The following is a 27,842-nucleotide window of genomic DNA, read 5'->3' on the forward strand; positions in this document are numbered from 1 at the left end:
CTTCATCCCTTTGCTTTATCCTTGTTCTTTCTCCACACAAACAACCTTAGGGACTTGCCAGCAGATGGAACCCTTGACGGATTATCGCAATAACTCAGCCATAGGGGTTATGACAAGTTCGGCCTGTAGACTCCCACCTCACACACTTCATGCCTATTCCATTTGAAGAAGTCACCGCACTTGGGCATAACAGTCAGGGGCTAAGTCTGGAGGACTGGACTTAAGGCTGGAAGTGTGGGAATAAGACTGGTAGCATGGGAAACCAACTGGTCTTGGGGTGCACACAGGGGGAAGCTGGTCCAGGGTTGGATCTACCTCCCTTGGTCTCAGCTTATGTGCTGTACCCTTATGCAAGCTGGGGAGAGGTCTGGGACAGAGGCCAGGGATAGCTTAAGGCTTGGCCTTAGCTATAGAGTAGACTTGTGGTGTGGTACAGAATTGAGGGTAATACTAAATTGATATTCTGACTGGAGTGCTATGAAGTATGTACAGGGGTTAAATACATGAGGCCAGTCCAGAGTAACAAACATGAAGCCAGACTTGTTGGTAAGCTATTAGCAAGAGGATTAGCAAGGTGGGACAGCCACAGAGGCTGTGCTGAGACTAATAGTTGAAGTCCAGGTGACTGGCATAACCAGAGTCAGACACAGGTTTGTACAGTAAGCAAAAGTCAGACAAAAGGACTAGACTAAATATAGTACAAACAAAGGAAAACAGACTGGAGTTATGTCCAGGTGACCTGGACATGGACCTGGGAGGACCAGGGTGGAGCAGCACAAGGCCAGGAGGCCAGAATGGACCAGAGATAGGGGTAAAACACCAGACTTAAGTTATTTAGACTGGAGTTGGGTTTCCTAGGGCTGGAGTTGGGTTGTCTAGGCCAGACTAGGACCAGGCTTGACTGGAGTTAGGGGCTAGGGGTCTGGACTGGACTGGGATTGAGTCTGGGAGTCATGGATATGACACCTCCACATGTGACATCCTTTCTGTCACAACTGGCAAGGCAGCACTCACCCCCTGCCCCTCAACACCCTGTGAAGTCTCCTCCCCCATCTGTACATCTTTGTCAACCTTGAGCTGTGCTATCTCCTCTGCAACCCACCACTTGTATGCCTCATCTGCCTCTGCTACCACCAGCCCATCTGTCACATCTATCTTTGTGTTGATGTCGAGCTCTCTACCATGCTCAACAAGCGGGAGCACCTTTCCCTGGAAAATGATCAGTGCTGCAAGTCTCCATCAATCCAAGTGCTCACCAATCACTTCTCCCACCATCACAGCCACATTACTTTCTCCTCCCACAGGTCCTCCCTGTCATCCAGCACACACTTTGCCTCAGTGACCAATGCCACAGATGCTGTGACAAACTTCACCCTCAGGGTGGCCTTCTCCACTTTGACTGGGTTGGGGGTGGCTGCGCATATGAGTTGGGAAAGACAAGAGACACAGTTAGCAGATATGATGAGGGTGTTTGAGGTGATTGATGGGGGGGAAAGAATCAAATCAATGTGAAGGTTTGAGCCATGCACTAACAAATATATACTTAGTGGCCATGAGGTGCTTATGTCATCGGTCTGGATGCCTATATGCAGCATTCAACAGTCTCCTCACATTCCTCAGCTCCACACTTCCTTCACTTCTACATGGAATCCTCCAGTGTTCTTGAACCCTTGGCACCACCCCTTCATTATCACCATGCAGCAAAGCTATTTACATCCTCCACACCACATGGCTGACCAGGGACAGTCAGCATCTAAGTCCCCCACAGGTGTAAGGAATCTGCATTCTTTGGATGTGTAAACCTCTATCATCAACCACTCTGCAACTGTCATTACATTCCTGGACCTCTCACATTCACCACCACTCACATACTGCCTTCCTGCCTACCTTGCTACCTCCCCATGCCCTCATTCCCTCTCACACAATGTTATACCCACAGCCACTGTGCTCCAGTTGCTTCTTTTCCCTCAGACTCTTTCTTTTATCACAGTCTCTATTCCTTTAGCACTTGTAGTATACCCTTGGCCTCTGTTCCAGCCTGTCTTGTGTGTATGTGCTGTCACATGGCTTTCCTTTACTTGTATCCTGTCTTACTTAGGTTCCAGGTTTGCCTGGACTATAAAGCCCTGTACTTAGGTACAGAATGATACCTTTTGGCACTTGGAAGGTCACCACAAGTTTCTTTCCCACTTTGTCTACACCACACATTTTGCATACTGCCATGCACAAACTACACACACTGCTCACACTGCTTGCATTGCCAGTACTACTCCACAGACCATCCCATGCACATCACAAATCACTACTGCTATAAAGTGCTGGGTCTCACCTTCTAGTCTCAGCAGTCCAGAATCCCTTGGGATGAGCAATTCATTCCCTTCATTTTTATTGTTGTTATCTAAGCCATCTAGCTCATATTATACAGCTACTTGGACTTTTCCTACAGCATGTGCACAATCTCCCCCTAACAGAGATTCCATTCTCACTTATGTTGAAGAACTCCATAAGACAATAAATAAAGAAATTGAAAGAGGCCACTACATCAGCCCCCTCACACTAGATGCCATCACTGAACTAATAGGACCCTTTCAGTCATCCCCACTATCAATTATACCCAAACCAGACCACCCTGGAAAATACCGCCTCATACAAAACTTCTCATTCCCCCATTCCCCAAATGAACAAACCCCCAATCCTTCAATCAACTCCCACACTGATGCACATGACTTCCCAACAACATGGGGAACATTCACCATCATATACCTATTACTCACACACCTACCACCAGGATCTGAATTAGCAACTAGAGATGTTGCCAAAGCCTATTGTACAATCCCCTTGCACCCTTCACAATGGCCAGCAAATGTAATAAGGATATCAGATACCCATGGATGCATGGACACCTGTCTTGCCTTCAGAGCATCACCATCATCAGGTATATATGGTAACATGGCCAATGCCAGTACAGAAATCATGAGACATCACAGCATTGGACCCATGGACAAATGGGTGGATGATCATATCTTCATGTACATCAAGCATGAATACCTCACAGCCCACAACAAGCTAAGGAAAGTATGGCAATCCAAAATCACTTCACCAGAACCCCAGCAGTTAGGGGCTAGGATTTTATTCTTGGGTAGAACCCAAGACAACAATGTAACTGAAGAAATCAATGAAAACTGTTCACAGCCAATTCAAGATCTGTCAAGGAGATTGCCAAGATCCATTCACAATGTGTCCTTCTCATACAGCTTCAAAGACATAGATGCACTATCAAAATACCTTGGGATCCCTTGGGAGGAGTCAAAAGATCAACCCTTTAGCCACTCCACAACATACATAGGTTTTCTGTGGGATCTCAAAGACTACCACATCTCACTAAGCCCAACAAAAACAATGAAGTACCTGAAGGCAATCCATGCATGGTGCAAAAGGCCAACCCACATTCTACAGGATGTTAAAGAACTATATGGCAAATTACTTCATGCCTGTGCAGCCCTGCCATGTGGCAGAGCATACCTAATGGGCCTTGAGGCCATGCTAAAAACAAGCACTGAAAAGTCACTTATGTCCCATCAGGCAGACAAAAGAGTAGCCAATGACATTGATTGGTGGACAGACCAGCTACAATCTGGCAACATCCAACACTCCATCTCCCCACCCAATAAGCTTGTCAACACACTAGCCTTCTCCAATGCTAGCCCTAAAATTGGCATTGGAATCAAGATTGGTGAACACTGGTTTGCATGGAGACTCATCCCAGGCTGGGAAAGTAGTCGAGATGGAACCAGAGACATTGGATGGGCCAAAGCTGTCACCTTTGAATTTCTGGTCTATGCAATCAATCATGCCATTGCAGACAATAGCTCAATCATTGCATTTGGAGATAACACAGGAGTCATCAAAGGCTGGCAAAATGGTCACCATCACAATACCCAAGTCAATGAAGTTTTCAAATGAGTTCACTCATTTGTTGCCAGGTCCCCTTGCATTAATCAAATACACACAAAATACATTCCAAGCAGTGCCAACCCAGCAGACCCCTTATCAAGAGGAATCTACAGACATCCAAACCTTCTCCTCCCTCCAATCCCTATCCCCATACAAATCCAACCCTTTGTCATCAATGCAGCTGCCCCCCCCCCCCCCAATGCTACTGAACTATGGCTTAGGAGAGAAGGAGTATACCCATCCCCAGCAGCCAAAATCATTGACCACACTCAAATCACTCTCGAAATGAAGGAATGAAGGCAAGCCACAGCCACACACAAGCATAGTCTCATCCAACAATCCCTCATTGACAACTAAACCAGAAGTTTGGCAACATTTTGATGCTCCACTCAAGGCACCTAACCACTATCTATCATCCACAACCCCTCCCTGCCCCTACCACCCTGGCCTAACCCCATGCCCCTCACCCCTACACCCACACTGCCTAGCCAAAGAATGTCTACAGCTATGGCAACCATCTCCCACTCAATTGAGAGTCACACACATCCCAGAGGAAGAAGGTGCTCACACCATAACAGATCAACAAGTCAATTGCATCCTCAAAGTAATCAGAGCATCATGGGCAGAAAAAGCCAAAGAAACTTATGGTGCTGGATTACTCACCTACCGTGTATTTTGTGACACCCATGGAATATCAGAGACCCAGAGGGCCCCCATCACAGCCAACACCCTGCCCACTTTCCTCTCCAGCTGTGCAGGATCCTATTCAGGTTCAGCACTGTCAAATTTCACAGCTGGCCTGCAAGCCTGGCACCTCCTGCACAGGCTACCCTGGAACATTAACCCAGATGAGCTCCACACTATACTAGAAGGAGCCTCATGCTTAGCCCCTGCCTCATCCAGATGAGCCCTCTGCGAACCTTTCCATGTGAACACTCTAGAGCTGTTCCACTCCTTAATGGATCCAGAAAGCCCAAAAGATGCAGCAATATTCACTTGCCTAATGATTGTTTTCTACTGTGTAGCCCATTTAGGAGAATTCACTGTGCCAGCAATCACACAATTTGACCCACAGAATCACATTACCAGAGCTCATGTCCAGCACTTACACAACCTCAGTGGACTACCTGTAATGAAGTTCCACATTCCCTGGACAAAAATGTCACCAACTGGTGAAGACATGCAATGTGCTCCCCTTTAAGGAGCCATCTCAGACCCAATCAACACCCTCAAACACCATCTACACCTCAATCCAGCAGAGGGGTCTGCACATCTCTTCACCTGGAAACACCTCACATCTGGTCTCTGCCCTCTTTTGAAAATGGAGGTACTCAAGTGAATAAATACCTTGACAACAGTGCACAACCTCCCAAACATCAGGGGCCACAGCCTGAGGATAGGAGGAACCTTACTGTCATGACCATGACACTGACATAAGCCCCTAATACCTACTCTGCCCTCTTCTGACATGTTCCCATGCTTCTCCACCCTCTTCCAACACTTTCCTGTGCTCCTCTGGCTCTCCCAACACCTCTCCAAGGTCCCCTGTCCATGTTCTGACCAACTCTGCTCAACTCTGCCCTCAGGCTGGTCACATGGAGACCAGACCTTTGTCTGTGCCTCCTCTGAGGCCTTGTCAGCCCAGTGGGCTGTCAGACTTGCAGCCCTGCATTCCAGATAGGGTTCCACCCTTGTGTCAGTTTTTCTCCATTCTTCCACTCCTTTGGTGTTTACCCTCTCTTCCTCATTGTAGTAGTTTCCTTGTCTCAGTTCAGGTCCCTGTCATCCTTGCCCTCTGTCCCTTGTGTCAGAGGGACTGCTAACCTGTTATACACTTGTTGGTTTGCATTCCACACTGCACCACCCTTGACCTACATCATATATAAGGCCATGTAGTACTCTGATGTAATCAGTATGAATTTCAAATAAAGTCCCCACCTTTGACTCCCTCTCAGTTTTTGTGGGTAGGGTGAGAGCAGAAGGCTACTCAAGTTAGCCTAGACATAGAACTGTGTAGGTAGTGAGTAAAGAAAGGTGTACTTTAGTAGTGGAATAACACTGTACCTCAGACTTGAAATGATGAAGTCTGAGGTGTAAGGTAAGATGAAGTGTAAACTAAGTACCTAACATATTACATAATCAACTTGGTGTAGACTGGGCAGCATACTGTGCTCCAACATCAGTTCCCTCCAGAGTTTCATCTCCACTCCCTCTGAGTCCACTCCACCTCTGAAATATGAGGGCTGAGCTTGTGCAAGGGGGCAGTGCACTAGCTGAACCCAATGCCCTCTCATCCAACCTCTGACCTCTGACCTCTGTCTCCAAAACTTTCCTCCATACCCCTCCACTCACTGTTTGTTGAATATCTCACCACCCAGTGGTCAGATTTGCTTCAGACTTTGACTGCTGTACTCCACAGCCCAAACTGTTCCTACTCTGCCCTAAGAGGAAGTCAGGGGTGTTGTGCAACCTTGACACTTACACTACTTACTTCAAGGCACACCATTTGACATAGTCAAAACAATTGGCAGGTGGGCAGGGGACTCCTTCACCCTGTATCTATGCCAGCATGCAATGATACTAGCTCCATACCTCAATGACACCCCAGCTTTACTCAAACATTTCACAAGATACACAATGCCACCAGTCCACTAACATGAAACAGTAAGCACCCATCTCCTTTTCACAGGGCTAAGAGCTTTGCTGTAGGCATTGCTGGGCTCCTTCATCAAAGGTTCACAGCTCACTCTTTGCCCCAGATACATTTCCTCCTCTGGGCCAGAAAACCCTTTGGGTTTCCACCCAATTCACAGTTCCATCATTAAGCTCTTCATCCCAGTGTGAGTCAAAGTGTGGTTCAGTGGTGAAAACCAACCAAAACCAACACAAAAGACAAAAAGAGCGAGTGGTGGTGTGCCTATGCAGTACCTAGATGGTAGAACCTGTTCTTTGGGAGGGTTTTTGCAAGCTACAACACTCAAAGACAAGTGCTGAGAGTTGGTGGTGCTCCTGATGAAGAAGAAGCAGGAATGTGAGAGAATGCGATAGGGTAGACTGCTGTCAGCCTACAGAAGGATGGATGACAACTTAATTTGATGTCCTAAGCTGCACTGAGCTCAGGGAGGGCTTGGAATGAAGTATATTGATGATAGACAAGGATAAGTGAAGTAAACAATAGTTAGACCCTTAATAAAGTCTCAACTATCAAAGCTGCTGAATGAATTACTGAGTGATGATAAAATGCAAGCAAGAGGTGCTCTCTGATGTCTTCTTTTTTGCTATCTAAGTACAGTGATTTATATACAGTACAGGGGTGTTGCCCTTGGAAAACAAGGTGCAAACACTTGGTAAGTGATTGGTAACTGATGAGTAAGGAATGTAAGTGATGGGTAATCGTCTTGGAAAGCATTGGTAAGCATTGGTAAGGATAATCAGTAAGCAAAGTCAAAAGATTGGTAAGTATTGGCAACAGGTGAGTCAAAGACAGTCAGAACATCAAAGTATGAGTCAAGTAATGTCAGGAACTGGGAAAGCACACTGGAATCACATTAGGGGGAGGCTGTGCATGTCACATCTCAAGAGATCACTTCTAGGCCAAGGTGGGATGACAGAGAGGCAGTGCTGATCTGATGCCGACATAGTACATCCAAAAGCAGACAGGGTGAGTCAGATGTCAACAGGGGTCAAGCTTTGGGGGTCTGTGGGGTGACAGGAGCATAGGGGATTGCAACCTCCCCCCCCAAACCATCCTCTCAGTGAAGCAAATAAAAACTTCATGAATGAGGCTCTGTTGAAAGAGAGGATGAAGGGGGAGTGTCTTCTGCTGTATCTTGCAACAAGGAGGCAAGATGTGCATCATACTCATCATGGATGCAATCAGGGAGAGTGGAGAACAGTAGATTATACTGTAGCTGTCACAATCTTGGAAGAGTGATGGACAAGACTGGTATGAAGACATTGCAGGGAGCGGGGAGGAAGGATCCATACGCTTCTTGGACTGGAGAGACTGAAATGACCACATAAGACCTTTCCAAGTGAATGACAGACCTGAGGCAACCAAAGAATGTCCTCCTAGAGGTCATACTGACAAAAAGAACACACTGTCCAAGCTGGACAGGCTGAGAGGGCACAGACAAGGGTGGGATGTACCAGGATGCTTCAGGATGGAAGCTGGTAAGAACTCCTGGTAGATATATGTAGCCATGGTCCCTAGCAAAGGGGACAAGCAAAATGATTGATGTAGAGGCAGCCATATCAGAAGAATTTAGCAAAATGAGCATCTTTTGGAGGGAGTGCTGTAGAAACATGTGGAGTGTGCAAATCCTTTCCAATTTTGGAAGGTAAGATTGTGTGGCTGAGCACTACAAGTGAGTGTGGGAATGGTCTCGGTATCTGCAGAAATGACAGAGATATGTCGAAAACTGGTGTGAGTCAAAGTGAGGTTCAGTGGTGAAAACCAACCAAAACCAACACAAAAGACAATGAAAGCGAGTGGTGGTGTGCCTATGTGGTACCTAGATGGTAGAACCTGTTCTTTGGGAGGGTTTTTGTGAGCTACAACACTCAAAGATGAGTGCTGAGGGTTGGGGGTGCTCCTGACGAAGAGGGAGCAAGAATGTGATAGAAAGCGATAGGGTAGACTGCTGTCAGCCTACAGAAGGATGGATGGTGACTTAATTTGATGTCCTAAGCTGTACTGAGCTCAGGGAGGGCTTGGAGCGAAGTATATGGATGATAGATGATGATAAGCGAAGTAGATGATAGCTAGACCCTTAATAAAGTCTCAACTATCAAAGCTGATGAATGATTTACTGAGAGATGATAAATTGCAAGCAAGAGGGGCTCTCTGATGTCTTCTTTTTTTTGCTACCTAAGTACAGTGACTTATATACAGTACAGGGGTGTTGCCTATGGAAAACAAGGTGCAAACACTTGGTAAGCGATTGGTAACTGATGAGTAAGGAATGTAAGTGATGGGTAATCATCTTGGAAAGCATTGGTAAGCATTGGTAAGGATAAGTAAGCCAAAAAGCGAAGAATCAGTAAGCAAAGTCAAAGGATTGGTAAGTATTGGCAATAGGTGAGTCAAAGACAGTCAGAATGTCACAGTATGAGTCAAGTAATGTCAGGAACTGGGAAAGTGCACTGGAATCGCATTAGGGGGAGGCTGTGCATGTCACATCTTGAAGAGATCGCTTCCAGGCCAAAGTGGGATGACAGAGAGGCAGTGCTGATCTGATGCCGATATAGTACATCCAAAAGTGGACAGGGTGAGTCAGATGTCAACAGGGGTCAAGCTTTGGGGGTCTGTGGGGTGACAGGAGCATAGGGGATCACAACCTTCCCCCCCAAACCATCCTCTCAGTGAAGCAAATAAAAACTTCATGAATGAGGCTCTGTTGGAAGAGAGGATGAAGGGGGAGCATCTTCTGCTGTATCTTGCAACAAGGAGGCAAGATGTGCATCATACTCGTCATGGATGCGATCAGGGAGAGTGGAGAACAGTAGATTATACTGTAGCTGTCACAATTTTGGAAGAATGATGGACGAGACTGGTATGAAGACGTTGCAGGGGGCAGGGAGGAAGGATCCATATGCTTCTTGGACCAGAGAGACTGAAATGACCACATAAGACCTTTCCAAGCGAATGACAGACCTGAGGCAACCAAAGAACGTCCTCCTGGAGGTCATACTGACAAAAAGAACACGCTGTCCAAGCTGGATGGGCTGAGAGGGGGCAGATGAGGGTGGGATGTACCAGGACACTTCAGGACGGAAGCTGGTAGGAACTCCTGGTAGATATATGTAGCCATGGTCCCTAGCAAAGGGGACAAGCAAAATGACTGATGTGGAGGCAGCCATATCAGAAGAATTAGCGAAATGAGTGTCTTTTGGAGGGAGTGCTGTAGAAACGTGTGGAGTGCGCAGATCCTTTCCAATCTTGGAAGGTAGGATCACGTGGCTGAGCACTACAAGTGAGTGTGGGAATGGTTTCGGTGTCTGCAGAATTGGTGGAGATATGTCGAAAACCGGAATGCCGTACATGGGCGCTTAAGAATTTTATTGGTGCTTAACCTGCCTCCTCCTTTTTCTTTGGCATTGACAACCTGTTCTTGTGCGAGGGATGACTGTCGACATTGCTGGCTGTCCTTCTTCGCATGAGGGCTATGGTTTTCACCTCCATTCATCAGCTACATCCATGTCCACCTCACCAAACACCTTTGGTGTGTGACACCAGAATGCTGTACATGGGTGCTTAAGAATTTTAGCCAGTGCTTAACTCACTCCCTTTCTTTTTCTCTGGCACTGATGACTTGTTCTTGTGCAAGGGATGACTGCTGACATTTCTGGCTGTCCTTCTTCACATGAGGGCTATGGTCTTCATCTCCATTCATCAGCTGTATCCATGTCCACCTCACCAAACACCTTTGGTGTGTGACACTGGCATATAGATCTCACTTAGAACCTGCAACACTCTCCATTTCCTTCTCTCATTGTATGTAGTTTCCCTCTGAGAAACAAAGCATTCACAACACATGGAGTGATGCCCAGCAGGGCCTGTCCAAGTGCTCGACCCCCTTCCCTGCCCCCCTGCCTGAGGGAAGCATTTCCTTTTAAGGCAGTTCCCACAGCATTGCCACCTGCAAATTTTTCATGCAAAGTTCTGACTGAGTTCTGTCAAGTTTTCACACCCTATATATAACCCATTGCATGGGTGTTTTCTGTTCAGTCCCTGGCAACCCCTGCATTCTTCATGACATTGCTGCTTTGAAATGCATGCTAAGTACACACCTACCAATGCAAGTTTGACACTGAGTCAGGGAATCAGATTAGCCTGAGTCAAACATAATACTTATTGGCTTGGAGGCAACATATTGTGTGGAAAGTAACATCATGGCTAACACATGGCTGTGGGGTTCGATCTATATAAATCAACAAAACAAGTATCTGATACTATAAGCTACCAGATCCACATCCTGTAGGCTGTCCCACTCTAGTTCTAGTGATGGTCAGCTCGGTGGACTGTTGAGTTTTGCCACTTTTGTCAACTTGTTTTTAGGGTATAAGATGTAGTAGGAGAGGTAATTCCTTCTTCCTTCGATAGTGCCTCTTCTGACAGACTCCACAGTACACATGGAAGACGAAATGATTGTCATGTGGGTAGCACAAAATTCACACTTAGTAGAGGATGAGTGCAGAATTATGCTTCCAGGTTAATCAGAACCCCAAGCTCTGGGAAAATCTTGGTGAGATTTGATGTACTCCAGTGAAGTTGACTATTGCATAGTTCATACAAATGCTTGCAGGCAGTTAGTTACACCTGGCTGCAAATAACTGGATGAAGGTCACAGCCACCAAGGTTGATGTGCAGGGTAACAACATTATCCTTCTTGACACTCCGGGTCCCTCATGAATGGCCAAGGGGTGGTTGTGCATGACATCCTCAATCTAGTGAGGAAGTGGCTACAAAAATCGAGGTGAGGATGTCAACATAGATGGCGAATGAGCTGTGCAGCCTGATATTGAATGCTTCAGCAAGATTTGCAAGTCAAATGACTTCTACTCATCTGCAGTCCTCATTAACTCTGGCGAGCAGTTGGGTGAGGCCAGAGAAATTGGAACTAGGAGGGACACAGAAAATCAAAGGCCTAGAACATTTCCTTACCTGAATATCAAAGAGTTGGCAGAGGATGCAATAATGCTGGTCACTCATATGAATGTACAAATGATGGCTTAACTTGTAATCATTCATCTACATGGCATGGACTCTCAAGTACAAGCCCCAGACTGCACCCAACTAGAGATCCTACTGCAGCTACTAGTCAGCAACCACCACCAAGTGGATATGAGGGACCATTACATACAATTTGAAAGTCCAAGGCAAGGTGTCTGATGACTGATGAGATTACTTCAAAGTTAAGTCTCGCAATAAACCCAAGGAGGGGAGGAGAAACACTTACACCAGTCTTGGGGTGGTGAAAGGAGGCACTCAGGATGGAGGGAAATTGTTATAGTGATTCACCTGGAGGTCCTCCATAAATGTGGTTAAGGGATGGCAGTCCATGCATTGGAGTCCTTAGAGCTAGTTCAGAAACAAAGTCCCACCAAGAATCCAACTAAAAAAAACCCAGAAAAAAGTCCCAGGCTTCATCACATAAGCATCCAACATTCAAGTGGAGCTTGAATTCAGGAGGAGTATGCTTGGTGTGACATATGCAATATTGCAACACAACACATGGCTGATATTGCTGACAAGTCATCCTATGTTGATGTGGGCTGACCTGTAGATGAAGAAACCGATGATGAGGATATCAATGAGGACTACCAGTCAATGCCACCAAATTATCATTCTTCTTCTATTCTATTATCACCTTCAACTGTTTTCCACAGATGCTCTATTGACAAACACTCTAGCTGCAATTGCTGAAGCAATGCAGCATGCTGAGCCAATCCCATACCATACTTCCACTCTAACTGGGGCAGGGTGGGTTACCAAACTTTTGAATGGCCACCCTGAGAGGATTTGCACAGAACTTGCAGTGCATAAGCATGTCTTCAAGATACTGATACTGCTGCTTCAAGAACATGGCTACACCCATTCCAAGCACATCACACTTGAAGAACAACTCATGATCTTCCTCCACACCTCCATAACTGGCTTGTCAGTCAGACATGTAGGGGAGCATTTCCAAAGGTTGAATAGTATGGTTTCCAAGTGCATTTCTGATTCACATTCCTTCTGATATACTGATCACCATTGTAGGTACTTCAAAAGAATTTTGTTCACATTTTCATCTCACAATATATACAGCAAGTTCATATGATTACCATGCAGTGATGACCCTGTCCACCCCACAATTTTCAATAACCCCAAGTTCTACCCATTTTTTGCAGATGTGATTGGTGTGATTGACAGCATGCACATTGTGTGTGCTCCAAGTGCAGAAGAAAGGGATGCCATGCAAAACCACAAAGGCTTTACATCCCAGAACTGTCTCATTTTCTGTGACTTTGATATGTGCTTAGCAGGTGGGAGGGATCTGTGGCTGATGTGTCAATCTACCATGATGCTTGGCTGAGTGATTTAGCCATTCTGGATGGCAAGTACTACCTTGCCAATGCAGGGTTCCCAAACTGCCCACAGCTTTTGATTCCCTTCTGAGGACAGCAGTATCACTTAGTGGAATGGGGCCATGCATAATTACAGTAGGTGATTTTCAGGCACTGTCTTTTTCTCTGATTCACATGGATTTCTAGGCCAGTAAATGCCAAGGAGTGTTATAACCTCTGCCATGCTCAGCTTCACAATGTGGTCGAGTACATAATTGGTGTTGTCAAGCAGTGCTTCCAAATTCTTGTCATACCCCCAGAATTTGATATGAACATTCAATCCCATATCCCACCAGCACTTTGCTGCATCCACAATATCATTCGCAAGTACAATCTGCTGGAATTAGAAGATATTGAAGGCTTTGTATTGCCTCCACCACTGGATGGATCAGCACACATGATTGGCTTGATTGCCAATGCTGTTCCAACTGATGCAGACTGCCTACAGATGACAGAGAAGTGGGGTGTGATTGCACAAAGCATATGGGCTAGTTACACTGCAGAACGAGCATGAAGGGGGGATCCAGTTGCCAACTAGCTACATATATCATATGTTTTCCCTCAATTCCTAGACATCATCTTTTCAAATGCAAGTTGATGAGTGCAGTGTTCAAATCAGAGAGAGATGTATTGCAAGCCAATGTAAAGATGGATTTAAAACTACAAGGTATGAGTACAACATATGATATGATCACTGTGTATGTGCCCTGATCTCATTGAGCCTCTTCTCGAGCCAAGCATGCCGAGCTGCAGAAAAACGATCAGGATTGCTTGTGAATGATAAGTATAAGCTAGTGTATGCAGCATTTGCCTGGAACTGGTCTGTGATCTGGGCAATATCAATTGGCAAGAACTTATCTACATCTATTGTGAGAAGTGTCTCTGTTGCCTTGTGGACCAGTGGATGAACTGGATCTTGCAAGAAGTTGGGCTTGGACTGGGATGTGGTTCAATAAGGCACAGGTGAGCCTGCCATTGTTGTGATCACATTGGTGATGGTGTTCATCTGGTTACACATTGAACTGTGGAATTCTCCTAAATCCTCCCCTACACACTCAAGTGTCACATCTACTCTGCATCGCTTTTGAGCCAATGAGGTGGATGAAGCTGCAGTGGATGACTGGGCACCCAATACAATAGACAGGCTGTTGTCATCATCTGCCTTCTGCTTTCAAGAGTGCTCCATACGAGCTGAGATGCTGGAGGATGGCTTGACAGAGCTGATAGACAAACCATTTAATGAAGATGGGGCAGATGGGGGGGGGGGGGGGGGGGAACTTAACAGTGTGCCAAGGACACCAGCAGACTGGCCTGATTGCCAATCAAAAACAGATCCACTGTGAACTGAAGCAATGGTGGAGGGTGCCAGGTATTGGGAAACTGTTGGAACAGGGGGAGCTGGGTTTCTGACTACTGGTGAGCAGAACATGGTGTGGTTCAGAGATGGCAATGCTGGTGGAGCATGGTCCTGGGACAGTGTACTTCCCCCCATGCTCTCACTCTCACTGTTGGAAGGACCCAACCCAGCATTTGATGGGCCTCTGGCAGAATCATCGATGGTCAACACTGAAAAGTGATTCAAGCCCTTGCCCTTGGAGGGCATGAGGTCTCTCATCTGTTCATAGTGCACCCAACCCTTGTTTTTATAAGGGCCTGCATCCTTGTGGATCTGTTGATGTTGCCATTAGCACAGGAAATTCCATGTTAATTGAATCATACCCATACCTTCAGATAGTTGTTCCATGTATCCTCACTCATGACACCAATATTGGCCCCTGCCTCCAGGGAATATGTGAACCCAGACACATGGCAGAGATGATCAACAGCTGCATATGTAGTTCATAGCTGCATGATATCAGCTGGTTATTCTGTCATTTGACTGATAGGCCACACACCCTTTTCCATTTCTGTTTACATGCTTTAGGGGTCTTGATACCCCCTTTGACAGGCTCAGGAAGGGCTTCAGCAGCCACATTCCAAAATGTGTCCTTAAAATTTAAACCATCACCAGCAGTTTCCTTGTGGGAAGCAATGAAATTAAGAAGGGCCTTGACATCATTATCTGACCATGACACTGGCTTGCCTTCCAGGGACTGCGAAGTATGTGATTTACCCTTGGAGGGTTATTTTGCTGTTTTATGGGGGCACACGACGATGGAAGGATGAAGGAAGATCAACAGACTGTGGAATGTCAGGCTCATAACCCCTGCCCCTAGCACGGCATCTCAGCTGTCCACCAAGCATCTCCTCTCGAATTCAAGCTCCACTTGAATATTGGATGCTTATGTGATAAAGCCTGGGACTTTTTTCTGGGTCTTTTTTAGTTGGATTCTTGGTGGGACTTTGTTTCTGAACTGGCTCTTAAGTGTGGTCAATCAAAGTGTCCAATGGTTGACCTTCCACACATCAGATGAGTGCCCCTAGGGCCTCCTTAAGAGCCAGTTTGGAAACCAGTGTACAACCCATTGCCAACACATGTGTCAGTTAACATGCCTGGGATGCTCCATGAACTACAAGGCAGAGTTTCAACCTTCCTTCCAACTATACAACAATGATCACTCATATTGCTTCTGCTATGCTTTGCATTGTACATGTTGCTGGACTCCTTGTTCTTTTAGAATCAGATCAGGAGCCAGAAATGATGAGTAGTCACAAGTGGACTGATTCAGAGACTCACACTCTCCTTGACTACCTCATTGAACACTGGTCAGAACAAGGCAATACAGGCAACTTCAAATCCAGTGTATTTTCTTGTACCACTGCTGCAATTGCTCCACCTAACTTGCCCCCCACAAGGACTGCTCAGCAGATTCAAAATAAATGGCGATGGGTAAGTGCATCCTCCTCACACTGATAGCCTTGACTGATATTGTTATTAGTTGAAAGGGATCTATAATTCCATTGAAGGCTTCATTCAATGCTCTGGGTCTTGCTCATGGGATGAACATTTTGGTGCCAATATTGTCACACCAGCTGAAGAGAATGTATGGAATAGCTACATTGCAACCAATGTACATTGTCCCCTATCATCGAGTGTATCAGTTCATCTAACATGAATACGTCAGAGTGGATGATGTATCCTGCCCTATAAAAATGTGGGATGGCCATTTTATGCAAAGATGGCACAGATCACCCCATCAGGAGGGGCACAAGGTGCTAATGCATATGCACCATCAGAGGCCCCCTCATCCAACTGGCCCCCAAATTGGCTCAAGGATGAAGATCAAGAAACATGGCCAGGTAACTTTGATGAGCCTTCCAACAGTAACATCAGTGGCATGAACCCAGCTCCTGATCCCTTGTATATCAACTTCATGGCTGAATTTCCCACATTTTTTCTCAACTCTTCACACCCCAATCCACTGATTCCATCTGCATCGCCCAGTGTCTCAGCACCCATTGTGGTCCCAACTCAGGGGGTGGGCACACTGTCAGCCAGCATCCCAGCATACCCTCCCTTCCCAATGAAGGGGCTGGGCATGTCTTCAGGGAGTGTCAGTAGGACTGGTAAGGAGAGATGCACATTTTCTTCTGGGCCCTATCCAACTTTGTACACTTCTACCCCACCCCCATCATGTAAACCATCTTGTGGGTCTGGTCAGTTGTCTGCCCAGTCCTTTGGTCCTCCTAGGAGTCAACAGCCAATTCTGCCCAAACTCTCAGCTGGGACTGCAGTGTTTGGTCTGACTGGCACTGTCAACCACATGACCGATCTCCTTGGTTTGATATACCATGACAGTGCAAATGCAAGTGCTGCCTCACCTGCCCCTGCCCCTGCCACCACCATCCAGCATGGAGCTGCCACCACCAGTTCTGTTGACCACCTTTCCAAGGTGTTGACCCTTCTGTCCACTGAGGACTCCTCACTACCAGTTGAGGTAGGTGCATTTATGGTGCACACTGTTACTGCAGATGAGAAGAAGGCAATGATGTATGCATCCATCACAAATACCACTCTTCATCAAGCTGTTGCCAACCAAGAGTATCAACGATCAATCACTAGTCATCTGTGGGAAGGTGGTGTTGATCAGGGGGGACCACTTTGAATTACAATGTAGCTGCATATACTTTCCATACTGACATGTACCTCTTTCATTTGTTGTTGTAATTCATGCTGTTTCAGATGACTTATCAAGAGTAATCACTGGAATTAAGTCTTCACATTAAAAAAATGTGCATGGAAGGGCAGTAGTTCCTAGGTATATTCCCCACCACTTACTCATCCTCAGCACCATCCACATCCATGTCAGACTCATCTTCAAGGAGCTCCATGTGTCCCACTGCCTCTCTCTCCCTCAGGATGGCCTGGTAATTGATCCACATTGCCTTGGCAATTTGATTGTGCAACACATGTGCCTCTGGATGTTCTCCATTGCCTTCCAGTACACCAGGCCCCTCCAACCCATCACCACCTTGCACACCTGTGTCAAATGGAGCGCCAAAGTCTTCTGGAAGTTTGCCTTCAAATGGATCATGGATGTGGATGAAATTATGAAGGGTGCAAAGTGCTGCTGGCAGCTGTGCTTGCATCTGGAGATCAAATGGTGGAACTAGTGAAAGGATATGAAAACGACACTTTATGACACCAAAAATATGTTTGATAACATTGTGGGCCAACACCTGCTGCAAGTTGAACAATTCTTGCTTGTTCACAGACCTGCAGTTTTCATCAGTAGGATGGTCAGGGGATCATAAGTGTGATTACTTACCTTACACTAGCATGGCCCCATTCAGCTAAATGGTAGTGTGCACCACAGTATGGAACAAGCAATGTTCAGTCTGCAGGAAATCCAGCATCTGCAAGCAAAAACTTTCCTTCAGGAATCCTCAAGTCATGTGTGGTTGCATATTTGTAGACATGGGCATCTGCTGCACTGCCCTCCCAGCCCATAAGAGAGTATATAAACCGTAAGTCAAAATTGCATGCAAAGAGACAGTTTTGGGAAACATATCCCTTGCAGTTCTGGTAGTTCAAACGTACATAGGTGGGGGGAGATGCATGGATATGGCTTCCATTGATGGTGCCAATAGCATTGCAGAAGTATGGCCAGAATTTTGGGTTGTTTTGGATCTTCGAAGGAACAGTATCACCAGCTGGAAATTGAACATAGTCCATATAAAAAGGTTGTGTTGCAAGCATGGTGAGTATCATATGGAAATAACTGGAAAATCCATGCAGTAGTTACATTGGAGGAGTGTTAAATACATACCATGAAATTGTATCATTCAATCATTGAAAGTGCTCCCCTACATGCCTGAATGGCAGGCCAGTGATGCATGTATACAGGAATATCACAAGTTGTTCCTCAAGAGAAATGAACCTTGAATTCTTGAGTCCAAGCTGCTGCAAAGCAACAATAAGCTGCTGGAAAACCTCCATGTGCATCCCAAGTTCACAATGAATGCATTCTGGGTGACCCACAAGCAGTTCCAGCTCCCAGTCTTCACCAGACAGGTGGGAGGTGTGGTATGGCTGAGGTTCTCGCCCAAGATCTGATTCAAGGAGATGTGTGACTGCACAGAGAACAATGCTGAGGACCAACACAATATACTTTACCAGACGACAGCGTTGTTCTAGGCTGAGAGGGTGCATGTAGGGTTACATACTTGTAGTACATGCTGATTGATTATCACTATCGGCAGCCCGGCACAGATTATGGCTCCGACTAAATTTCGGCATCCGCCGTTAGACTCAAGCGAGCCAACATGAGTCGGCAATACTCGGCAATGCTCTACACCAGTTTCCGAACTGGCTCTAAGGTAGTCGAGGTTCACTGCAATTCTAACTCCGGACCCAAATGCATGGAGTCAGAATCAATGACTACTTCGGTTTGTTTTCGCTATCACCTTGTTTGCAAGGTCACTGCACCCCAAAAATTGAGATGCTTTTTTCGACATCCACGCATATGCCTCAATAACAAGTCCACACAGCAAATCCCACCAGCCACCTCACAACTGTAGCATGCTCGGGCATGGTAAACAAGGTGCCTGCCGGCGACGACGGCCCTGTTCTAGTACCATACCAGACCCTTAATCACGTTGTATTATTGATCACCACAGCGCCGCAGTTGGGTTCCAGCCTTATATGGTCATGTTTAAGAAAACCTGAGTGATCGACAACTTGGCCTCACTGTAGCCTGCGGTCCGATAAGTATGGAACGCACTGCAGCTCCAGTAAGTATATTACTTGAGAAATGAGGAAATTAGCTGACTATACGCTGCTAGTGTAGTAGCTTGGACACAAACATTCGTAAATACATACTTCTCAACCTACTGCTTATATAAACCCTAGAGGAGCCGTTTGCAATTCCTAGCAGACGCTCTTGCTGGGCAAGCTAGCCGGGGTGAGCAACGCCGATCGTATTTCGCATCGTGTCCTGGCTGACCTCCTTGGCATGCGTCAGGACACGCACCTGGTAGTTACACTATGGTTCTGGCCACGGGACGAGCTGAAGTGCGTCAGGTGTAGGTTCACGCAGATCATGATTGCTCAAACACAATAAAGGTGAGTAACACGGTAACGCCTAATGCAGGCCCCCAAAGCAAAGTACGCAACGTCCGCCTTGCAGTTATGGCCTGCTTTTCATGACTTGTTGTGTAGCTGCGTGTTGACGAGCATGCCGATTGCTCGCCAAAGCCGTGCCTCTATCTGGGTTCAGGTGAGAAGCGCTGTTTGCAACTTATCACCTGTACCACCGTTCCGGAGCATTTTGAGGGTCATGGGCCATCTACCGTGGAGTGGAGATCACCTGTCGGTGGGAGGGGTGTTTCCAAAGTTGTGGGCGGCATAACTTTGTCCGCCATGTTCGTGAGAAGCACCTCGGACATACAAGAGGATCAGCGGCCGGTCGCCGACAACACGCTTCCTTTCATGGAATGGTTGATGATGCAGAGGGCTCAAAGGAAGTAAGCAACATTCACTTTATTTACAACTGTGGTCTGTCTTTCACACCATGTCTCCGTGTAGCCTCATACTAAGGAGCATGCCGATCGTGTGCAACATTTGTGCCAGTATCAGGATCTTGATAAGGGACTCTGTATGCGGGAGATCACCTACGCCACCGTTTCAATGCACTTTGCGACCTATCACGGAGTTAAAGCGATGTCCCGCAGGCAGATGGTTGCCTGCCTGTGGGTTGGCTGTGTGGATAAATGTATTCGACGACACAGCTTTGTCCGTCACATCAGGGAAAAGCACCTTGGACACACAAGGGGATCTCCTCAAGTCCGAGAAAGCTGCTGGACGACACAGTTCAGGTGCCGCCTTGCATGGGGAGGTTGATAAATTTGTTGAAACTTGAGGTGTGGCGGCCGCCGATCGTGTCATCAGCCTCCTACGTATAGATTGCGTCTGTATCAATGTGCCATCAAGTTTTCGAAAGCTGAGATGACCGGTAGCTACACTGTGATCCTATATCATTCCCGCTGCTCCCGCTCTTTAAACCGCTTTTACATTTAGTTTTGGAATGTTGCCAAACAATACGGACAAGGGTGGTGTGTGCCAAGCAGCGAAAACAAGGAAATTAGGAATGGCGTGCGCCATTGTTTGGCAACATTCCAATTTGCGCTCGTTTGAGTTTTGGTTACTTTCTGGTCTATCGATGTGAAGTCGCTGCAAGTATGTAAATATGCACATTAAATTTTAGACCGTCATTCACGTGGATGCACAAGCCAAGGGACCAGTAGCCCTGGTCCGAATATCCTCATCCATATACGAACGGGTAAGTCAACGCATGCACCACACGCGGTAACTGCAACACGTACCGGCAAGACATGCACATGCGTTGTCCACGCTCCTGTTATTGGTGGGCCACGTGTTTGATATAATCTGTGCATACATGCGGACCTCCAGGGATCTCCCTCGTGCTGATAGAGTTCCCTGCCCTTAACCACGTTTATGGAGGACCTCCAGTGGAAGACAAATAAATACGGAGTGCAGAAACCTCCAACTGTCGGTGGAGGGCCCGTTTTGGCAGAGTTGCTGCCTCGTCTTACTTTCTTAGGATGGCATCGTCTGCGGGCATAATTTCTTCCGCCACGTCTGCGAAAGCCATCTCGGACACACAAGCAAATTAGCTGCCCCGATGGATGAACGTGAGTGTATTCTCTCCCCGGTTGATGCATGGAAGGCTGAACTCTAAAATTTGAGACGGTGTTGTCGGTTACTGGACCGCCTTGGACCTCCGCATCGTATGTAATGGCTCCTCATGTCCATTCAGCGGTGGTCGCTGAATAGCGGTGCGGTAGGATCTCTAATTGAGGGACGGTCAGGGTCCCGTACTTTGTAATGAAGAGCTGTGACTGATTACAGGTCAACCCCTCATGTGTGAATGATCACAGCAATCGCCTCTTCCGCCGACTCCATCGTGTCCATAAATGGGAGCGCCCTCGCCCCCCGAGACATTGCCTCGCGCCATATGCTTGTTTTGAGCTCAGGAAGCTCGAACAGCCGCTCACCAGTCGCAACTAGCACGAAGTCAGTCGCTTCGCAAATCTCACCAAAGCAGTCGACGTTAGGCGGTGTGGCTCGTTGATCGTCCGTGTTGTAGAAGTACAGTATCCCATCGAAGGGACCATTGAGTCTGTGGCAGCTTGAATCCAAAGGTGCAGTTCATTACGTTGTCATCCTCACCTCAAATTTTGTAACCAGTTTTTTAGCATAATGCGAACATCACACACAGAGAACCCCTCGCTATTCACGAAGGAATTGACGGCAGGCGTGTCAAGAAGGGTGACGTTTCTACCTCCCACATTCACCTTGACGGCCGTGACGCAATGGGTAGGACACGTCAGGCTATAGGGACGGCCTGTGAGCTTATGTACGAACTATCCAATAGTTAGGGCATATGACTTCGCGGGAACTCATCAAATCTTACTGAGTTTTTCCCGGAGTCTGAGGACCCGACCAACCTGCAGGCAAATTGTGAGATTTATTTCTGTAGTCTACGAGCATGTGTGTTACTTACGCGATGATCGTATCATCTTCTGTATATACTGCGGAATCAAATTTCTCAAGAAGTGTGCCATGTATTGAAGGAAGGAATTACCGCTACGACTTAGACGACGCCACCACTGAAAAAGGTAAGTGATAAGTAAAAGAAGACGAAATTTTATCCGATCGAACTGACCATTCTGTTGGACGGGGAGTGCGAGTCGGGGGGAGACGCAACTATCTCTTATAGTCGGGCCACTTTTACTGCTCAGCTTAATAAGTGAAAAAAGGAGCATGGGTAACGCATGGCTGCACGCCTCGCGGCCTCGCCTGAGCAACGTGTTGCACTGTCACATCCGACACCAGCTTCCCCGCACTGGTCACCCTCATTGTTGCGAAGATACCGTCATGTGATGCTGCTTTCGTTTTGGCCTCCCTCGTTCGCGCCGCTGCGGACAGCGTCGAACGATTGTCAAGAGGAACGCAATATAACGCAACGGAGCACGGATTTTCATTTATGGTACACCTTGGGTGGGCGTCAAGGACGTCACGGCATGAATCCTTGGAAGTCGAAGCATCAAATCTCGCAAAGGCAGGGTATTGATGAGTATCCTTTCGGTTTCACATTCCTCAACGTATGGGCCCTGCAGACGCAATGATCTGAGCTGGTGACGATCTCGAACGGCGGGGATTGTACTACCGTCACCGTCGCCCTTGTTGATGTTTTGTAGCGGGCATCGGGACACTCTTACACCTCATCATCGCCGGGTTCAGTGCTGATGATATGGCGGAGAGTCTTCGCACTGTCATTGACCCCATTAACCAAAATACCCTGGTAAAATACGAGCAGGTTTTCGGGCAATAAATTGAAGAGGGCGTTCCCGTTCTCAGTCCGACTCTCCCCTGACGCGCTTCGCAATGCCGATGACAACCAAAGAACACATGAAGACCACAACACCCAATCGCCGCGAGCAGGCTGGGAGAGCCGTTGATTCACGAGTCTACATTTGCAACGACGGAATATATGTATTGGAAGGGGAGTCGGATGATGCTGCTTACGATTAATAGAGTAGGATAGTATTGTGCTATGCAAAAAAGCGTGCAAGTTGATGGACCGGATGGTGTGGACAAGCATGGATGACTACGAAGCGGGGACGGGTGAGAAGTAAACCGGATCGGCGAGAAGCGGGACATTGGAACCCCTCAAATCAGTTCTATGAGAAGAAATACAATGACTTCTTGATCGTCTCCACCTGGAAATCGCCTTTCTTAGGAAGCGGGGGTATAAGATCAGGCAGACTAATAAATTTGTCTGCCAAGGAACTGTCCGCATCGATACCTTCTTCGTCTTCGTCTGCCTCTACTTCGGCGGATTCTTCGTCCTCCGTAACGGCAGCTGTCTTTGAAGACGCACGTTTCCTCGTTCGCCGTTTTTTAGGTGTGTCAACGACCTCCGAATCCGGCGAAGGTGTAGGTTTGGAGGTGGAGTTGGAGGCAGATGGAAATGAGGCTGGGGAGGCGGACGTGATGGAGCTTGCCTCCGTCTCAGAAACGTCTATCAACGGATCAAACGTCGACGTGTGAACGCTCTTAATAACAGTAGCCTCTTCTGGCGAAGCCACGATCCGAACACCAGCCGTCTTTAATTTCTTGAGGAAACTTCCAACGCGCAGCGATGCAAGGGGGACCTTGTAGTCTGCATAGCGAGCCTTGAATTCAGATTCGAGTTTACCCAAGATATCCGAAGAGTGCAAAGCGATGAACGTATCCCGGATGATCGTCGACATCTGATCGATGCTGCAGGCGTGCGTCCAGTAGGAATCGTGAACCGAAGCAAAAACGATCCCCCGCGTCTAGGAAAGCGAAACGTGATTAGCCCGAGTTGTACAAAAAAAAGGGTCCATGTATGCTTACCCTACATTCCAGCGCCGTCAGCATCATGTGGGTAGCATCGAGGGAATGAATGAAATTAGGAGGGAAAGCAGATGCTTGCTTGACGCCATTGACTTCAGCAGGCGAATTGGGATCCGAGATGTAAACGGTCTGCAAAGCGGTCATGATTTGTTTGCGCTTCGTCTTGCGGTACGGCTGGACGATCGGCAGCCCAAGTGGCGTAGTCCACACTACAGCTGCCATCTGCTCCTTGCGAATGCGGCTCAGTGCGTTCAGGGATGACCCATCCTTTTGCTGTTGAGGCTGGAATGCCTCGGCCAACCGATCCCCAGGAATAGATTTCGAGATCAGCCTGGCACAAAGATTGAGCCAGGTTTGGATGGCTTTTGCTCCAGCAAAGAGATCCCCGATGCAGTAGAGTACCTATCACAGGAACGGATTAGTTGTGTTGGCGACAAACCCTGGCAGATGCAACTATACCTTCCTAGCAAGATACGACGAAGTCGCCCAACATTCTTCCTCGGGTATATCTCCTCTATCCTTGAGCTGCCTCTCGATTTGGTCACGAGCTCCGATATAGGTCACACCATAAACCGTAGTCATAACCTAGAACTCCACGTGAGCAGAGGTCGCAGGGGTCGAAGTCATTCATAAAGACTAACCGTCTGCTTAACAACCTTCCTCGATATCTTCCCAACAAGCATCTGCGCCACTCTATCGCCTTTGGCTGCATCTTGTTCGACGACTTGGTTCACCATGTTCGCAACATAGGTGTACACGTCCGAGGGACGGTCTGTCGCAGCCAAGTTGACTTGTGCTGCGCCTTCGCGATCTCCTCCCAAGGCAGCATAATGTTGCAAGCCGTTGCACGTCCCATCCTGATGGATGGGAAGGGTAGACATATAACCCTCCGGATCCCCAGACTCCAGAGCGGCACGGAGCTCCATACAGGTGGAGAGACATTGCCATGGATCACCAGCTGTCGCCCACCAACGGCGACCCTGCAGTCGAACAAGTGAGCACACACGAGTTCTACAGACGACTATGGACCAACCTCCAAAGGTCTCTCGGCGCTGTCATAAATGTCGTCCAGATGGTTCATAACAAACTGCACACGCTCGTCAAAACTACCCTTGTCAAATCCGTACAAGTTTGCAAGATGAATCTTGAGCCAACGCAGACCACGCTCTCCGAGAGGTTTGGCTTCGGCAAATATGAGAAGTCCACGACTGAGATCATCACCAATGTGATTCAAATGAGGAGGAATAGGATAAGCACGCCCACGGAAATCGAGATTGTGCGGGAGGTAAAAAGCATCTCCCAGGAACTACAAGGAATCAGCGCGCCGGTCTACGTGTATAAAAAATAAAGAACCTACTGCACGCGCGATCTCAATCTTGTAATTCACGCTACAACGATCGGAGTGGTTGTTCGCCTTATCCTGCTGATATGCCCTTAGCCTCTGGCTGTATACGCTTCTTGCCTTGATGTCTGTGTGGTAGTTCTCCGGTTTCTCGGGCTCGGGCTTGTCGAACACTGCCGGTGGTATTTTGGAAAGCCGTTCACCGGAATTCCAAACCTTGAGCACGACATCGAAAATCTGTTTGTTGATCTTCCACGGCGTGCTGCCGAGCACGTCCAGTCCCGCGTACACTAATTCGACGTTGCCCAAAGCCGAGGCGTGCTCTAGGTATGCCTGCTGCTCAGCACAATCCTTAAATCGCATAACGGAGGCTACGTCCGTAGTTGCATGAGTTCGAATGCCCACGATCTATGAATCACGGCAAACGCACATTTGTTGTAAAAGTAACCACCCTCGTCTGGGCCAAGCCACGGCTTAGGTTTCACAAGCATAGGCAGATGACGTGGGTGTAGAGTTTCACGCAGATCGTCCTTAGCAAGACGCTCCGCAACTACAGGGTTCAGCCGAATGATACCTAACTTCTGACCACGAACAAACTCATACGAGTGACAAAATGCGCCCTGTTCTTCCCTCCTGCATAACAAATCAGCTTACAGTTATGGATTATTATCAAAACAATTGTGAATTCTCACACTTCTTGCCCGGTATTCTTGTCAACTGCGACACGCTCGACGGTGGCAACCTTCATCAAGGAATCAACCAAGATACTCCCCATCCGGACACGTAACACCTGCGTCCACTCTGAAGTCCATTCTTCGCTATCCTCCATATACTTGGCAGCTGTCACACGCCGAGCATGTAGATCCCTGTATCCGAGGCCTGAGAAGTAACCATGATCTCCGCCGGCACGCGCATGGGCAGGGATTGCGATGTTATTGCGCTTGCACATCTCAGCCTTGTATTCGTTCTCAACGGCACGTCCAACGGCAAGCAAGGCACGAGCAGTTTTCATGCCATCGCTAACGCCGCCACTGCCATTTAAGCGCATGACCTCCAGAATAGTTATTAGCGACAGCTTCTCCGGCTTGACGAGCGAGAGGAAAGGGGCTAATTGCTTTTCTGGACCTACATGGTCATTAATACCATAATCAACCATAGTGCAAACTAGCTTACATGGTCTACTCTGTTTTGATTCAGTGGCCACGATTCTCGCGATTTCGGTCTCCAAGTGGGCAGAAAGCTTTTGATACCAGTCCCACATCCACCTTTGTAGACCAGCACGTCGTAACGAAGGGTTACTCAATCCTAGGTCGTCGAAGATTTCTGATTCGTGTTTCAATCTCTCGACGGCGACGTCGTATGCAGACTCCTCGAGAAGCTTCTGACGGGCAGCGACATCTTCTGGCAAAACGCGCCGAGCGAGTGAAACTTTCGCCAGATGTTTCCGCAGGTTATCCAGGTTGAAAGGAACTTCTTGCGCCAGTTCTTCGGGCACAGGGGTGCCATCCTCCGACACCACGTCAATTTTCTACAAGAGTTATGAGAGTCGTCTTTACGAGAAACGTTGTAACGTACTTACTTTCAATTTTGTAACGGGATTAACCTCTGGAACGTTTTCCAGAGGGTCGGGTAGTTGACAACCTAGGGCTTCGGATTGTCCCAACTCTGTAACTATCCGAGACAAACTCATGTCCACTGCTGATTTGGAGAGAATCCGGATAATCTGGGATGCCTCGGAGGAGGAAGAAACTACGCGATCGGTGATGACGGTCGTAGGTGATATACCGCGTGCGACAAGATTGCTCAGTAACTTGGATGGATTCAGGGCGGAAGTAAGGTGTACAGGCTTTTCTGAAGCCGAATTAAATCTAAGAGAGAGTGAGAAAGCTTGGATAAAAAGATGCCAGCGTTCAGGCCTACCGCAACCATGCGAGAAGCATTATTGCATATGTTTGGGACGTGGGCTGAACCTTTTCTTCTCCACTTTCCATGATATGATACAATTGCCATGCATCCTCTATCCACAATGCCCTGTCATTAGGTTCCTTCGTAGTGGCCATTTCGACATACGCCTCTAAAAATGAGTTGTGTATCCGGGCGTCCAGTATATGTTCTGCGGAGGGAGACCTTCGTAACCGCTCAAAGACCTGTTTCGCACGAGGGACATCGTACAGATTGTGCAAGCACGCATGCATCACGGCGAGTTGATCTTGAGTGGGTGAGTCAGTAAACAGGAAGTTGTTCAACGGCGATGCCCTGTCATCTGGAAGTGGTGACGGTAAAATGGTGTAACGTGTTCCGCGGTTCAAAAATCCCTGCATGTCATTGACGGCGCTGCTACCACTACCACTTCCGCCAATGTCTCCCACCATAGGGTCCCTGTACAAATAGGAGGGGAAGTTTGGACGGGGAACTTGCACCTGAGCGAACGCGGAGGCGGGTGCGCTGCTTTTCTTTGATGGAGTGGAGTAGAGACGGTGGGGTCTCGGCAGACGCTGTCTTGAGTACGACAGCAAAGTCGTCTCTAGCCTGCGAGCAGATGTGCGAGGTATCATTCTGTGTCGTCGTCGTCACCGTGTCGCGCGAGCA

At 47.6% G+C, this 27,842-nt stretch overlaps 4 protein-coding genes across 4 annotated transcripts; 2 read left to right on the forward strand and 2 right to left on the reverse strand.

Annotated features, from left to right (window-relative positions):
- Positions 1-4,912: 4,912 nt before the first annotated feature.
- F5J12DRAFT_906187 (uncharacterized protein) lies at positions 4,913-6,609 on the forward strand (the record flags this gene model as incomplete). Its single annotated transcript, XM_051748756.1, has 5 exons — positions 4,913-5,050; positions 5,093-5,141; positions 5,169-5,289; positions 5,910-5,914; positions 6,452-6,609. 5 exons carry the CDS (start codon positions 4,913-4,915, stop codon positions 6,607-6,609), a joined length of 471 nt encoding a protein of 156 aa, XP_051598817.1.
- A 12,609-nt stretch (positions 6,610-19,218) lies between these two features.
- Positions 19,219-20,935, forward strand: F5J12DRAFT_783618 (uncharacterized protein; the record flags this gene model as incomplete). Its single annotated transcript, XM_051742877.1, has 11 exons — positions 19,219-19,239; positions 19,358-19,409; positions 19,470-19,519; positions 19,571-19,612; positions 19,667-19,724; positions 19,781-19,971; positions 20,033-20,196; positions 20,525-20,559; positions 20,643-20,683; positions 20,712-20,786; positions 20,918-20,935. The coding sequence occupies 11 exons, from the start codon at positions 19,219-19,221 to the stop codon at positions 20,933-20,935; spliced, it is 747 nt and encodes a 248-aa protein (XP_051598818.1).
- Positions 20,936-23,211: 2,276 nt separating this feature from the next.
- F5J12DRAFT_906188 (uncharacterized protein) lies at positions 23,212-27,244 on the reverse strand (the record flags this gene model as incomplete). The annotated part of the gene is made up of 10 exons (XM_051748757.1): positions 23,212-23,850; positions 23,912-24,313; positions 24,371-24,496; positions 24,553-24,891; positions 24,945-25,217; positions 25,269-25,624; positions 25,684-25,886; positions 25,946-26,781; positions 26,833-27,121; positions 27,174-27,244. The coding sequence occupies 10 exons, from the start codon at positions 27,242-27,244 to the stop codon at positions 23,212-23,214; spliced, it is 3,534 nt and encodes a 1,177-aa protein (XP_051598819.1).
- Positions 27,245-27,376: 132 nt separating this feature from the next.
- F5J12DRAFT_680526 (uncharacterized protein) lies at positions 27,377-27,808 on the reverse strand (the record flags this gene model as incomplete). Its single annotated transcript, XM_051740240.1, has 1 exon — positions 27,377-27,808. A coding segment is annotated over one exon (432 nt), but the record flags the coding sequence as incomplete, so codon positions are not given.
- Positions 27,809-27,842: the final 34 nt, after the last annotated feature.

Source organism: Pisolithus orientalis, assembly GCF_024613125.1.
Source record: "Pisolithus orientalis strain OTSU chromosome Unknown F5J12scaffold_19, whole genome shotgun sequence".
Lineage (NCBI taxonomy): Eukaryota > Fungi > Basidiomycota > Agaricomycetes > Boletales > Pisolithaceae > Pisolithus > Pisolithus orientalis.